This window comes from Vulpes vulpes, chromosome 12, assembly GCF_048418805.1.
Source record: "Vulpes vulpes isolate BD-2025 chromosome 12, VulVul3, whole genome shotgun sequence".
In the NCBI taxonomy this organism is placed as follows: domain Eukaryota; kingdom Metazoa; phylum Chordata; class Mammalia; order Carnivora; family Canidae; genus Vulpes; species Vulpes vulpes.
In genome coordinates, this window is record NC_132791.1 from 40,878,321 (window position 1) to 40,893,967 (window position 15,647).

The 15,647-nt window shown below is 37.2% G+C and overlaps 1 protein-coding gene across 42 annotated transcripts in view; it reads left to right on the forward strand.

The window, feature by feature from the left end:
• MPDZ (multiple PDZ domain crumbs cell polarity complex component) overlaps positions 1–13,870 on the forward strand; it is a 160,870-nt gene extending 147,000 nt beyond the window's left edge. For all 42 annotated transcript variants that reach the window (XM_072728309.1, XM_072728282.1, XM_072728286.1 and 39 more), the window contains 12 exons: positions 501–646; positions 1,435–1,518; positions 1,655–1,848; positions 3,296–3,443; positions 4,555–4,641; positions 5,510–5,600; positions 6,473–6,516; positions 7,361–7,483; positions 8,883–8,987; positions 9,551–9,663; positions 10,469–10,592; positions 12,464–13,870. In XM_072728309.1, coding sequence (XP_072584410.1) covers positions 501–646; positions 1,435–1,518; positions 1,655–1,848; positions 3,296–3,443; positions 4,555–4,641; positions 5,510–5,600; positions 6,473–6,516; positions 7,361–7,483; positions 8,883–8,987; positions 9,551–9,663; positions 10,469–10,592; positions 12,464–12,610 — 1,406 coding nt within the window. In that variant the 3' untranslated portion in view covers positions 12,611–13,870. The remainder of the gene's footprint in view (positions 1–500; positions 647–1,434; positions 1,519–1,654; positions 1,849–3,295; positions 3,444–4,554; positions 4,642–5,509; positions 5,601–6,472; positions 6,517–7,360; positions 7,484–8,882; positions 8,988–9,550; positions 9,664–10,468; positions 10,593–12,463) is intronic.
• The last annotated feature ends 1,777 nt before the right edge of the window (positions 13,871–15,647 follow it).

Sequence of the window (15,647 nt, forward strand, 5' to 3'; positions counted from 1 at the left end):
GAAAACCAAAACCAAAACATAAAAAGCCTTGAAATGCAGGCGCCATGAGCGGAATTACTGATGTGCTTTGTGTTTTGTGGTCTTCCCAGAATGTGTTTTGAGATTACTGCCACGTATTTCACTTCTAAGTTTTACAAATCATAATTTCATCAGAAGTTTTTTGGCTCTAGTGAAATGTAGAATCTCAGCATGAAACTAGAGGCTCACTTCAACTCTCTACTTTTATTCCTTTATATGTATTCTCTCTAGCAATTTAGAAAAGATGCCATAGTGCAAAAGGTAACTTTGTACCTGCCGCCCTAAATTAATGACTAATCATTTTGTTTGATATTTTAAAAATATAACTAAAAGATTAAAGTAAATCCGAAGTCTTCTTTGTCTCTAATCTTGGACCCTTTTTCTGCTCCATCCTCCACAGGCAACCAGTGGGATGAGTTTGATGTCTATACCATCTAATCAATTTGTATTTGTATTTCATTTCATTTTAAATTTATTCTTAGGTACAAGCAGGTCATCAACACCAGCGATCTTTGCTTCTGATCCTGCGACCTGCCCCATTATACCAGGCTGTGAAACAACAATTGAAATTTCCAAAGGGCGCACAGGGCTGGGCCTGAGCATTGTTGGAGGGTCTGACACTCTGCTGGTGAGGACACCACCCCCAGATGCTTCAGATACACACATAGCCTCTTCAGTGGGCCCTAAAAGAGATCTGTCAGGGAGATTTATATCAGTTTTATTAAATGAAACATGAAGGCTTAGAAAAATGCACCATCCTTTGTTATTTTAATCTGTAGAGCAAATACCAAAAATTGAGAGCTGAGACTTTCATTTTGAGTCCGTCAATATTGACTCAATAAGATAGTTAGACTTGTGGTTGTGACCTTTAGGTTCAAAACATTTCTGTTTGTTTACCAGTCTTTGCCATGTTTTAATTTATCTTTTACTGACTGGATATAGTGGGGTTGATCCATATCGAGAGGAGTCTGAAAACTGGATAATTATAGACAAAATTTTCTAAAAGTCAAAAGGCTTTAAAAATCTAATTGCTGCATTTGTGGATAGGAAAATGATGTGTATCTATTGATTTCATTTGCATAAAGGAGGGGTGATGTATATCCATTGTGTGTGTGTGTGTGTGTGTGTGTGTGTGTGTGTATGATTTATGTGTTTCATAATTTTTTCTTTAAACTTCCCTCTCATTAGAAAGATATATAAACAACTTTGAGCCTTAAAAAAAAAAAAAAGCTTCTTTGAGCCTTGTAGCAAAAATTGCATTACACTTTCCTTTAATTTTTTTGTGACTCACTATGGATCCAGTGAGTATATAACCCACATTATCTTTAAAAGTACAGTATGTTTTGACTTTATTTCTGCTCACCAGTCTTAGGGAGGATGAGCTAAAGTATGAGTATGTTTTGTCTGGGCCCTTAGGGTGCCATTATTATCCATGAAGTTTATGAAGAAGGAGCGGCATGTAAAGACGGAAGACTCTGGGCTGGAGATCAGATTTTAGAGGTAACAATACTTCTAATAAAGAAAAGGTTACTCTGGGGAGGGTGGTCTCTGTTTCTTTCTTTGTTTCTTTCACTCTCTCTTTGCTCGCTCTTTCTTTGACTCCCCTGGCTCCTCACAGTGCCCCATTTCTGTACAGGTGAACGGAATTGACTTGAGAAAGGCTACCCATGATGAAGCAATAAATGTCCTGAGACAGACCCCACAAAGAGTACGCCTAACGCTCTACAGAGATGAGGCCCCATACAAAGAGGAAGATGTGTATGACACCCTTACCATTGAGCTGCAGAAGAAGCCGGGGAAAGGCCTTGGATTAAGTATTGTTGGGAAAAGGTATGACTGAAGAGGACAAACCTCATGACCTTTAGGAAATGATGAGTTTTGGTTCTTTTAAAGAAAATTCACAGTTGTTGTATCTTTATCAGCTGCTGGTGTTCTATGGGTGGCTCTTGTTAGCCCACTCAGTAATGGAGCATCAAAAGACCTCACTTTTGAACTTTTCAAGTTCGTATTTTGGGGGCTCTTGAGGCTACTCGACAAAAAACGATTTGATATTTCTTCAGCACCTTCAGTTCTAGGGAACAAAGTTAAATAAGACATGGTTCCTGACCTCAAAAAACTCATGGTTTGGTCAACGAGAATTAAATATGTTCTTACAACAAAGGATTCTGTTGATAAGTGACAGAAACATATTATGGAGGAGTCTAGGCAGCAGAGCAAAAGGAGACCAGTGATTCTATTTGAGAAAGGAGATTAGAGAAACTTCTCAGGTAATAGATGCCTAAGCTGAGGCTGAAAATGATTAGTGATAGTTGGTCTATTTGCAGGGAGCAGAGGATTTTCTGGGGAGAAGGATTGGCTCAAACATAAACATGCCATCAGAAGAAAACAGAAAGTAAGAGGCCGAGGTGGTAAATTGGTGAATATATGTATAAATTTAGTATCTAATTTATTTAAATATTTATAGATAAGTAATATTAACAAACATATAATCCAGTAAGTTCCAACGCCTTTATTCTAAAGATGGGAAAGCAGAGGATCAGGTGGTGAAATGGTGCCCTTGAAGTCTTGGCCTTGGCAAGAAGTGACACAATTGCATTTTCACTATGCACTTCTACTTAACAGTTGTCTTTGTATCTCAGCAAGAAGATGCTGAGTTGTCTGTAGTTTCATGAATGAAAGGAAGATTGGAATAAGATTACCATTTGTTTATTTTTCATAAATCCATCTTGCATACAAGTTAGATCCATAATAAAATAAAAGACATCATGGGAATGGTACTTAATCAAATAGTTTCAGTGAGAGGTACTTATTATTTATTTTCAAGAACATTTAATGACATTAATGATAATACCAACATGTATATGTAGCCTCAGGTCAGTATTCATTCAGGGTTTTGTTATGGTGTAGAAAGGACAATAGACTTAGCACCCAAAACTGGCACTTAAGTCCCATTTTTGCTGTGTAGTAACTGTGACCCATAAAGTGAGTAAACGGTAGTAGCCACTTCAGCTCACAGTACATAATGGTTGAAGAATAAATATGCTTGTGAAAGATATTTACTCCATGAAATACTATAAGACATAAGCTATTATTATCACAGAAAATAATTCTAATAATGTTGCCCCTGTGTTGCTGAAAACAGACTTTCTAAAGTCACAAAGATGGAGGTCATGTTTTCAGTTAAAAATGTTAGTTTTAAAAAAGTTTTCCAATACATAAACACTACCTTATGGTGGAGAAAAAATGGTGATGTTGAAACTCAAAACTATGTTTACAGAAATGATACCGGAGTATTTGTGTCAGACATTGTCAAAGGAGGGATTGCAGATGCTGATGGAAGACTAGTGCAGGGAGACCAGATATTAACGGTGAACGGAGAAGATGTCCGTAACGCCACCCAGGAAGCTGTGGCTGCTTTGCTAAAGGTAAAGATCAAGTGCCAGAAAGGACTTTGTATAGTAGTATGGAAGAAGGAAGAGATACTACATGGGCTACCATGGTCAAATAAGCACTGAATCCTCTTTATTTAAAAGTGTTATCTCAAGTAAGACACATTTTTAAGTACGATGCCATATTTTAGTGATAAATTTCTGAATAATAAATCTATAATAGTTCTTTATTATATTATGTATTTTCTATTTTTAAATGTCAAATAAAAGATTTTTCAAGGTAGACATCCATTAAGGTCACACAGCTAGTAAATCACACAGTAGGATTTAAACCAGCATGTCTAACTCCAAGAGCCTAGAATCACAAAATGCCTCATTATGCTTTCACCTTAGACTGTATAGTATTTTTTGCATGCCTATGATTTATTTGTTAGAGGTCACAAGGAAGTTGTCTTCAATCCTAATTTTATGTTGCTAGCAATATGGCTTATTTTAATATTGTGTCTTAGGTCTCTTCAGGTACAGTGTGGCCATACAGAGTTTGCCCAGTTATCTAAGCTGTTGTGGTGGTCATGGCTGTCTTACTGTTTCTCTTTTGTTTTTTAAGCCCTGAGTTACTTAGTACATTTGGCCTATCTAAACCAGTATGTTTCATGAGATAGTTGCTCAATTCCCTTTCTCTTTTCCTTGGTAGAAACAGTCTCCATGTAAATCATGAGGTCATAACAGACACTAGGTATTGCTGCTGCTGCTGCTTGCTGTCATTCTTTTTTATGTTTTAGAAAGGCCTCTTTCTTTTTTTTTTTAAGATTTTATTTATTTATTTATTTATTTATTCATGAGAGACACAGAGAGAGAGGTAGAGACATAGGCAGAGAGAGAAGCAGGCTCCATGCAGGGAGCCCGATGCAGGACTCGATCCCAGATCCCAGGATCATGACCTGAGCCAAAGGCAGATGCTCAAACCGCTGAGCTACCCAGGCGTCCCTAGAAAGGCCTCTTTCCACAAAGAATTGGAGGTATCCTTGACTGTGGAAATCCCAAAAGGAGGATGCCTTTCACAATCTAATCTTAAGGAGTGTATGTACTCCCGAAGATGATTGTAGCATCTTATTGAAGCATTTTCATAAAACAACCACTCCTGTAGTGTTCCCTAGGCACAGTGACCTTGGAAGTTGGAAGAATCAAAGCCAGTCCATTCCATTCAGAGAGGAGGCCTTCTCAAAGCAGCCAGGTGGGTAGCTGTGCGGTTCATCAGGGTGATGCAGTCCACATGCCAGAGGAACTCCGAGATGGCCCTGCTGGTACTGTGTACACAGGTCCGGCCCTCTGGCAGAGGGCAGAGTGAGGTGTGGAGTCTGGCATGGGGAAGACCAACAAGTGAGTGTGGACAGTGAACAAGGTGTAGCTCTTGAATAGTTTGTAAGTCTTCCTAGGGAGCTTAATTTCAACCATTTTTCTTTTCTTTTTCCATAATTATATAAGTTAACTGATTAATATATGTAGAGCCTACCAAGGTGATATATTTTTAAAGTATTTTTTGACAAACACTTATCAGTTTTAAACTGAAAAAAATCCCATGTAAGGTGAACTATAGAAGCTCACCACTATGTATGAAGCTCACCTCCATGTATGTTCAGGATTGCTGGCCAGCCCCTCTCCTTGGTTGGGTCTTCTGATGACAGAAGCCCATTTTCATCAGCCAGTGTTTAAAGACTCTTTACTCACCCCTTCAACACTGCCATTCATTTCCTGTTGACTTGCCCTAATTTTACAGTTTTTTCATAAACCCCAGTCTATGTACAACATCCATTTAAATTTAGGATTAGCTTGAATGAAATTACAAAAATCCACTAAAATTTTAGGTGCTTTGGGATCAGTCTCATCCATTCTTTTAGCCTCAATTTATTTATGTCCCTAGGCAAATTCTTCCATAAAAAAAGTCAATAGAAACTGTTTAATTTTCCCTTCAAATTATCAGATGCCACTGTTGCTTAATAGATATTTCTCTCTAGATACATTAAAAGAACTGAATTCTGAAATAAGTGGTATTTAGGGGATATTATTACTTCAAAACGTTCTAAAATAATTGTGTATTTTAGATGAGCGAAGGCAGCCTGTCATCGTTTACTTTTCCACTTTCTGGATCCAGTACATCTGAGTCACTAGAAAGTAGCCTGAAGAAGAATGCATGTAAGATTGGTTTGATATTTTAAGCATGATTACTAGTTTGAGTTTTAGTAACCGACACTGATTTTTTTCCTCTGTCTCTGAGCTCTCTTTCCCCAAATTATTTCATACCCTAATACGGGTGCAGAGGTATGTGTTAGCAAAAATTCTGAACAGTACGAAGCTGCATCTTTGTTGTCTGGCAGCTTTCTCATTTGTTGTTTTTTCTACATGGTATGCAAAACATCAGAATCAGGATTCTGTAATTTTTTCTTACTAAGCAGACTGGTGTAATTAATTTTTATTTCCTTTTCTGTTTATTCTAACACCAATAATTCAGAAGATTCTATTAAGTGAAGCCTTCTTTTTCCATGAAGATGCAAAAATTTTGATTGAGAAAGTCAATATGATCCTCCTGTGTTTTAATTACATGAAATCATGATGCAGAGTGTTTTTTGGCTTGAAGCTTTGGTTGAAAGTTATTCAAATTGAAGAACTAACCATATGGCAATCTCTGTTTGCATTGTGACTAATATTCTAGAAATTTAGCTACTTAAGTCCATGAATTCCTTTTAATGTGTCCATGACTATTTTTCTCAGCTGTGCACATCTATCTTTCGATCCAAAGCCTATTCTGCTCTTGACTCATTCAAAGTGGATTATGTAGTTATATAATCAACGATTGAAATAAGAAGGAAGAAATGGGATGGCGTGCACGTTTTTCCAAAATAAAGATTCCCTATGTGAGACAGATTTAATCATGTGTACTGGCAACTTTGAGCACCCTCTTTCAAAAAAAAATAATAATGTATCTCATTTAGTTCCATTCCAGCTTTGACTGAAATTTAATTGAATATGAAAATACTTTAATAACCATATTTTTTCACCCTTTACAGTGGCATCTGAAATACAAGGATTAAGAACAGTTGAAATAAAAAAGGTAACTTGGGGAAGAGAAAACTGTATAAACTCTGTTGACCTCAGAGGCATCTGCATATATATTTTCCTATTAGCTGTCTTACGATTTTACTGTATCATCAGAAAACTTATGCAATGTATACAGTGGAAATATCACAATACAGTCTTCACTGAATTTCCTGGTCACAGGACCTTGTATGAAAAATCATTGTTGGCATATCCTGTGTTGCCAAAAATGGCATCCACCCAACCCCACACAATGTTGTCATACCTCTCACTTGTCACACAGAGAACCAAACCTCTGCCTTCCATGAATGTTTCTTATTCTCATGAAACATTTCCCTGACAGCAGTACACATGAGAGAACGTAAAAGCAGCTACGGTGTAGGTGTATTGCACCTTTGCTATCTGCTGATCATTCTTGTAGCTGCCTCATGTTATCACTGGCTCATGTAATTTCTGCAGCCTCCGGTAGGAGCTCCTCTGATCTCCGTTTTGTCATTGAAGGTCTAGGAAGAGGGCTGAACTTGGTCAGTCCCAATATTTCAAGTGTGGGTCCCCGGCTTTAATACAGATCTTTCTGATTCCAAAATTGGGTCTTTCACTTCATTCACATACCTGCTTTTCATCAACCCCACAGCATGATTTTCACTTAAAGTGTTTTGATTTCTTTTATTTCCTGGACAGATGCTTATTTTCCTAAGTCACAGTAAGGACCTGTGTCAAATGAAGTAATGTAGTTTTCTTGAGTCTCATTTTCCTCACACCTCAGAGACCTGAGTTGCCATAGGATATTGGGCCAAAGAAACCAAACATCAATTTAAAATGCCACATTGACCAAAATATTTTAATCTCTTGCATGGCAGGGGCCTGCTGACTCACTGGGAATCAGCATTGCTGGAGGAGTGGGCAGCCCACTTGGTGATGTTCCTATATTTATTGCAATGATGCACCCAAATGGAGTTGCAGCTCAGACCCAAAAACTCAGAGTAAGTTCTGCTAATAACCCTGGCAACCCTTGCAAGTCTGGCAAAAGTTTTCATAAACCCTTTGAACCTTGCCCCTTGTTGTAGGGAGGTTTGAATATCTATATCTGCTTTTAAATCTGCTAATCCCACCACAGCAGAGCTTGCTTTGAGTAAAGGTAAAGAAAATGAAGAGAGGAGAATTGACAAGTCAATGATATGGAAGATCTGTCATTTCTTGGTATTTTTTACTTGTGTGCAACTCAGTGAGAGAAGTTAAAACAAAGTGTTTCACAACACCTTGAAATGAGATGAAATGTTTTCCTTACATGTGTCACTGGTTTAAATGCCAATTTAACTTTATTGAATTGAAGACTATCATTTTGTTGCAATTGATCATCAGTTTTACATCAAAGTTTTACTGGCTGGCTCAGTAGGTTAAGCATCTGCCTTCAGATTAGGTCATGATCTCGGGGTCCTGGGATTGAGCTCTGAGATGGCCTCCCTACTCAGTGGGGAGTTTGCTTCTCTCTCCCCCCTCCCCAAACCTGCTTATGCTCACTTTCTCTTTCTCTCTCTCTCAAATAAATAAATGAAATCTTTAAAAAAAATTTTTGCAGAAGTTTAATATCAATGTGACCTTCGTTGTAAAAATATACCAAACTTACTTCACAGTTGAGGGATTTTGCTAATGCAGGGCCCTATTTTTGCTAACTGCCCAGTTCTGAAATCATGTGAATATTTCATTAAAGTCTCTATGAAGTAAAATCTGCATGGCCTCATGTGTCAAAAAGGGCCTCAAAACTTAACCACCTCTTAGTTTCATCCCTAAACTGAAAATGGTTCAGTCCCTTTTGATATCTGAACTTGTGACTGACTGACACTTAAACATGGATTGTTGCATGTACCAAAAAACTTTTCTGTGCAGGATTGATAGTGAATACTTTGGTCTTTGTGGGACAAATGGGTCTCTGTTATATCGACTCAGCTCTGCCCTGTGAAGGCAATGAATAAGACAGCTGTCTTCCATCCAAACTCTGTCAACAAAAATAAGCAGTGGGCCAAAGTTGGCCTAGAGTTCCAGATAACATGTATAATAATAGTGTTCAAAGACATTCTAGTTCTTAAGGGGTAGCAGATATTTTATTCTTCAATAGGAAGCAATGTCTTACCCAGGAGAAATGAAGAGAAGGGAAGAGTGATTTTCCACCTTCCCCCAGAGACTACTGAACTCAAACATTATGTACAGCTTCTTTTTATAATTGCTACTTCTTGAAATTATTGGCTTCCTTGGTTATATTTCAGTTGGTGAGAGCAATGTGTATGTGATGTGCAAGGTAGAGAAGGAAATCTCGTTCAAGTGTCAGGGTCTCACTCTCTGTGGCTGCTTTAGCAGATGCCTGATTTCTTGTCTCCCTTGCAGGTTGGGGATCGGATTGTCACTATCTGTGGCACTTCCACTGAGGGCATGACTCACACCCAAGCAGTTAACTTACTGAAAAATGCCCCTGGCTCCATTGAAATGCAGGTAAAAGTCTCATCCCAAGCACTCTTCCCAATATGGGTAGCTTGAGGACACATAAGCTTTAGCATTAAAGAAGTAAAAGTGCTTAATATTACTACTGATGTTATTTTATTTAGTAAGTCCCTTGAACATAAATGATTACATTGAGAGTTCCAAGAAAGTGTGTAAAAAACATTTTATCCTGATGTGTTTATTGTTTCATGCTTTATATCTAAAGGAAAAAAACCCCACAAGGTCTTGGCAGTAAATGATTAATTGCTAGAGGGTTAAATGGTGTGAGTGGCTCTGTATTCTAAAGATCTTTAAAAAATAATTACATATGAGACCATGTTTGAAAAACATCAAAGAACTTTGTAGAACTGAATTATTCAGATATTTTTACTGTCAGTGGAAGAGGCCTCTGGACCTTGTGAAATTTCTATTTGGTTGTATATCAGGTTAACAGAAATGATTAAGTGGACAGTAAAGTACATGTCTTAATCCTGTAGCTATTTTTGAAGAACAATTACTGATGTCTCTCTAGCCACACAAATGTGTTTCTCTCTTTCTGTTTCTCCCATGTACAGGTAGTTGCTGGAGGAGATGTGAGTGTGGTCACAGGTCATCAGCAAGAGCCTGCCAGTTCTAGTCTTTCTTTCACTGCACTGACATCAAGCAGTATATTTCAGGATGATTTAGGGTGAGTCCGTGTATTATGGTTTCTATGTCCCTACCACTCACAAAAAGGTGTAAAAATGGGATGAGGTATGAAGATATGAAAACCAAGTGTTTCTGAACTGTTAAGTAATTATGGGATGGATTTATTTTATTGAACATAGCTAGATAGCATGCTGTTCACCTTCCCACGTTTTTTGGCTGAGTTTTGGGGGAATATTGTAGTCTGGACCTCATTACCCTGTGTGACATGGAACAGATCAAACCTATCCTTTTTAAATTTCACATTGCCAACTCATTTAATAGATCATCCTTTTGATTAAATAATTTATAGCTCCCGAGCTGTACAAAAGAATTGGGATATAAAGAGAGGGGAAGAGAGGAAAATATTAGAATTTTTAAATAATTTGAGGCAGCCTTTACATTGCTAGTTAATAGATTTTTCTCTCTGAGCTTGGGAGTACTTTCATTGCCTTATATTAATGACTTATTTAATGGTAGTCCTCTGTGCCATAGTCTTCTTCCTTTAAACTGTAAAAAGAATGTGCAAGCATTCAACGAGAACATGTCATGAACGTGTTAGTTTAGGGGAACTATAAATGAGTAATAGAATTAGAGTGTTAAAGTAGGATTTTGTTGGATTAAGTAAATTTAAAATACTGAGCATAGCCTGCACCGACAGTTCAAGCTCCCCAAAATACTCATAGTATACTTGCTGTCAGTAGAATTGAGATTTATAGTGGTTCTAGGTGGATGTTAGATAATCCGTAATTTACAGATTTGACTTTAAAAATCAGAAACCTCTTCTTTCTTTCTTCCCTTTCCTCTAGACCTCCTCAGTGTAAATCTATTACACTAGACCGAGGACCAGATGGCTTAGGCTTCAGTATAGTAGGAGGGTATGGCAGCCCTCATGGAGACTTACCCATTTATGTTAAAACAGTGTTTGCGAAGGTAAGCTTGCACATTTTAACCACCTCCTTCCCCCCGAAACATTCATTAATAGTGGTCAGCAGCTGGCTTATTAGTTTATGGCCTGAGGTAATGCCAAATGGTTAACAGTTGATCATTTTCTTTTGGAACTCCCTTCAGGAACAGGTCATTAAATATTTTTGTCCAATTTGAGGTTTAGTTATATTTAAAGGAAAATAAGCTCAAATTGAAATTCCATGGGAACTCTTGACAATACGCAACAAAAATAGTAATGAACTTTAGTTAGACAGTAAGGGCTGATTTTTTTGTCCTTGGAAAACAGGTTGCCTATGATTGAATGTCTTTTGAAAACAGGACATTTTAAATGTGTAAGCTGTAGAGTGCTGGCATTTCTTTTTCTTTGTGTTTCTTTTGTTGTGGAATATAAAATAGACGTGGAAAAGTACATAAAATAGTCCTGCAGGTTAAATAACTAATAGGGCATTTATTTTATAGTTTAATTTTATTGAATAAAATAGAAAAAATTACAACTGAAAAAATTGCAGAATATCCAGAAGCTCTGTCACCTGCAGTAAATCAGCTATTTATAATCAGGGAATTCAAATTTTTAAGAAAATTGTGTTTAGTTGAAATGATACAATAAGTATTCTATTTTAAGGATATTTAGAATAAGAATAAACTTATTGCAACATTGGTGAAGCTGTTAAAATAATTCAAACCCATATAATTATCGTTAATATGTTCTTTAGACACTTTTCAGGAGCCACAAAATTGGACATAATTTCCTACAGGAGAAAATCTGGAATCTCAAGATTTTACAGTGCAAAGGATCAAACCTTATGGCCGACCTATTAAACAGTTTGATACAGGGCTTTAGATTAGCACTGTAGTCCTTTAAAGTGCCTACCTATGGAGGTTTTAATTCCATTATTTTGAAAAAGAATTATTATTTTTAACTAACTTAAAGTGCTGTATCTACAGCAACCTAGTTAAAGGCTTAATTTATGAGATTTTTTAAAAGCCATTGGTATGTCCAAAAATACAAACATCATTTGTCAGTGAATAGAAGAGTCATGCAGTCCTTTTCCTCAGCCTTGGAACAATTTATTTAAGGCATGCTAGTTAGAACATATTTTAAGAATTTCATCATTATGGATTCCTCATTAACTTTTCCATATTTTTAATCTTATATTTAATTGCATAATTGCCTACTATAAGCATGCCTTAAGATGGGATTCTTTTTCAAATAGCAATGTCTGAATCATTTGAGGCCCATAAGAAATATGAAGACCCCCTCCCCCCCACCAATACCCTTGGGAAGTAAAGAACAAGCAGCTCAAGCAGCCTATTCAAAGCCACAGAAAGAATTACAGTTAGACTTAGGACCACTTGCATCCTGCCCTGCCCTGCACTTGTCAATGTGCATGTGGGCTTTATGCTTCTGCAGACCTTTGCCTCCATGCCCTGATGCCCTTGTCCTGTAAAACTGCTTTTGTTCCTGTCTAATCCTTTGTCTTCTTCTGTAGGCCTTCTTTACAGGATAAAAAATCCTGGATTCTATGAAATCATTCCTGCTAGGCAAATTCCCAAATATTCTTTATTAATTTGAGTTCTCACCAACTGCTGTGCTGAACAGCCAAGAACCATCCAACTAATCTATTGACTGCTAAATTCTCTCTGAAATTGTTATCTTAGTGCCGAAACCATTTAGGAGCAAGACCTCCTTTGTGTCTGTTCATCATTGCTTAATGGCTGTGGAGCACCCGTGGAGCACCCAGAGCAATGTGTGTGTACATGCAGAGCAATTTACATTCTTGTTTAGATCTTTTTCTGTTGTGTAGCTGCAAGGCAGCATTTTTTGAGAAGCAAACAAGCCTACTTTATAATTGCAGGGAGCAGCCTCGGAAGACGGGCGTCTAAAAAGGGGTGATCAGATCATTGCTGTCAATGGGCAGAGTCTGGAAGGGGTAACCCATGAAGAAGCTGTTGCCATCCTTAAGCGGACTAAAGGAACTGTCACTTTGATGGTTCTCTCCTGAATTCACTGCAGAGTGGGGCCAACTCAACAACCCCTTGCTCACATCCCACACTGTGAAGAGAATGGAACTGGTCTTGTGGATGACTTTCCCTGCATCATCTTCATCAGGCTCTTCAGAACTCTAGGGGGAAAGTATCATTTAAGTTTGTTTTTCTCATGTGGAAATGATTTTCTTACAAGCTAGCATCATTTTTCCTTTCTCCTTAGATTCTTGTGAACCTAAACTCAAAGGGATGGACTGTGTGCATAGGTGAATCCAGTCTTTCTTTGTAAAGATGTCTGACATTTTGTAGTCGCATGTGAAGAAATTAGGTGCTGACCTGATTAGTAGAGAACGAGAGAAATAATTCTAAAGCTAACCTAAGAGAAATGGCTTTAGTAAATTAGGGTGAGAATGAAAATAGAAAATAAGGAAGAAAATCTCAAGGTTTTTTTTAAATGCTTCATTTTATCCCCATTTCTAACTAGAAAAGAAAATAAAACATTTTTTCTATTGAAAATCTTTAAAAACATTCTCAGTATCTAAATTATTTGAGTATTATAGAAAAATTGTATCTCCCCACCTTTAATATACACATACATATTTTCATCCAAAAATGAGTTTCTAAGACTGAGTAAATAGTAATTATATGAAGCAGTGTCCCTAAATTGGTAAAGAACACATTTGATGTGAATCTTGATGTTCATTTTTATTTTTGACCTGTTATAAAATATTTTCATGTTTCTGTAAGTAAAATGGTGATGCCACCCACCATTGACTATAGTTTCTCTAGAAAGCAGGCATGCTAACCATGGAAGAACATAGAAGTCTCTCAGAATCTTTAATGCTGGTTTTAACCGATGCAACACTAAAAATGTGTTAGCGTGCTGTGCAATTGGTTTTCAATTACTATTAATCTTAATGACAGAGAAAAAAGCAATGTGTTAGTAATTATTTTGGTTGTGTGCCATTAGTAAATTGATAGAAAAATTAAGGGGATTAACATAACTTCATTTCATTGCCTTATATTAACATCTTATAATACAATAGTTTAAGACTAAAGGAAACAGATGGAGCTGTTTATTGAGACAACTGGTGAGGAATTATCATGTGTTCATTCCCATTTTAGAGCGTGAAACTCCTACATTAGAATATATAAAGTCACTTTAAATATTATCTATATTTGTAACAGAAGTAGTGTACAGATATTTTATTACAGCACTTTTGTGTAAACGCAGAATTGAAGTGAATAAATAACAAGTTTCATGGTGCACAAATAAACAGGCGTATTTTTTTGTTCTTTTTATTGGAAAAAAGGCTTCATTAGGTTGTTTAAGATTTACAATTTAAAATTGGTTTTTATCATGTCTAACTGAACATATGGTGTCCATAGTTACAGAGGAACTTTGGACAGCATCATTATGAAAAGCTCTGTTTCTTACATCCAGGATTTTTACTAATACTGAAGTGCCCTGCCTGTATTTGTTTTTCTGAGATGCTATATTAATGTAGTAATATTGTAAATTGTTTTGGGGGGTAGTCAAGACCTAAAGTGAGTTCAGATAGAAAAATTAATATAAATAATAGATGAGAAGAGTATGATTTGAACACTGAGCAAGGAATTGGAGAACATTTTGTTCTGCTAGTTCTGCCCCTAATTAGCCAGTGAATGTGTGTGTTCTGTGTGATTCACTCACCTGTAAAGTGATAGGTCATCTTATCTCAAAGCTTGCTCCGAGTTCTAAAATATAAGAATTCTGTGGTTCTTACACAGAATGTTCAGAACCAAATTAAAGTTTGAGTCAATATGTGGAAGTACTCCCCACAGAAGAACAGGCCCAGTTAAGTGTCTGTACTTGCCTGAGTAGCGTCTCCCCAAAATTCACAGCCACAGGGAACCGTAGAATGTGAGGTCATTTGGAAATAGAGTCTTTGCAGATATACTTAGTTAAAATGAGATCATTCTGGATTACGGTGGACCCCAAATCCCTAAGGTCAGATAGAGACACAGAGACATAGCAGAGGAAGGCCATGTAAAGAAGGGACCACAATCAAACCAGAGCCCACGTTGGAGGCTACCAGAACCTGGAAGAAGCAAGGAAGGATTTTTCCCTAGGGTCTTTAGAGGACAGCTGGCCCTATTGACACCTTGATTTCAGACTTCTGGTCTCCAGATCAGTGGAAGAATAAGTATCTGTTGTTACCATCTACCCAGTTTGTGCTACTTTGTTATGGAGGCCCTGGGACACTAGTCACAGTGTCTCAAATGTTTTATATTCACAGCTGCTATCATTGAACCTGGCTAACAAGAGAAGTGCTAAACATGTTTGTTGAGCGTGCAAATGATTAAACTATAGGTCATGATTCATTTCATGGTGTTAATATTGCTTTAGTTGGTTAGCTGCAGCCTTCATGCTAACTGCAGAAAAAAAGAAACCATGGGCATGCCACTGTAGGGATATAAAGACACTGAGGAAAAGTTCACCTCCTGAATTGCTACTAATTGACAAAGTCAGCACATGAAGGAGGAGGGAGACAGGAAGGAAGGGAAAGACTGAGAAGAATATAGATTCATCAGCATTGAAGACACGTGACAAATACTTCCTTTTTATAATTTTGTGTAAATATAAGAGTTCTCTGTGGAAGAAAGTGAGTAGAGTCCGAGGACTTGAACCTTATAATAAATGCTATGTACAATTCAAGATAGTGGATTGCCCATAATAGGTGCCATATATTTGCTTGTGTGATTAAACCACACTGGTGAATACGACACATTTGTGGTGTTCTTTGTGATCCCTCCCAAAGGACGATGATGATAATAAGGATAACAATAATAATAATGTGTTTAATTTCAGCACCAACTGGTATGTAGCTGTGGGAGTCGCCATGTGGTGTTGCAAGTCAGTAGGCTCCATACATCAGAAGGGTGAGGGAGTCGGAAGCATGAAAACATTAAAATTCATGGAAGATGAAATGTGGAAAAGGACAAGTTTTTGTTTTGTTGTGGGGAATAGCGGTAAAGCAGAGTTTCATAGGTCTGGTGAAGCAAAGGAAGCTC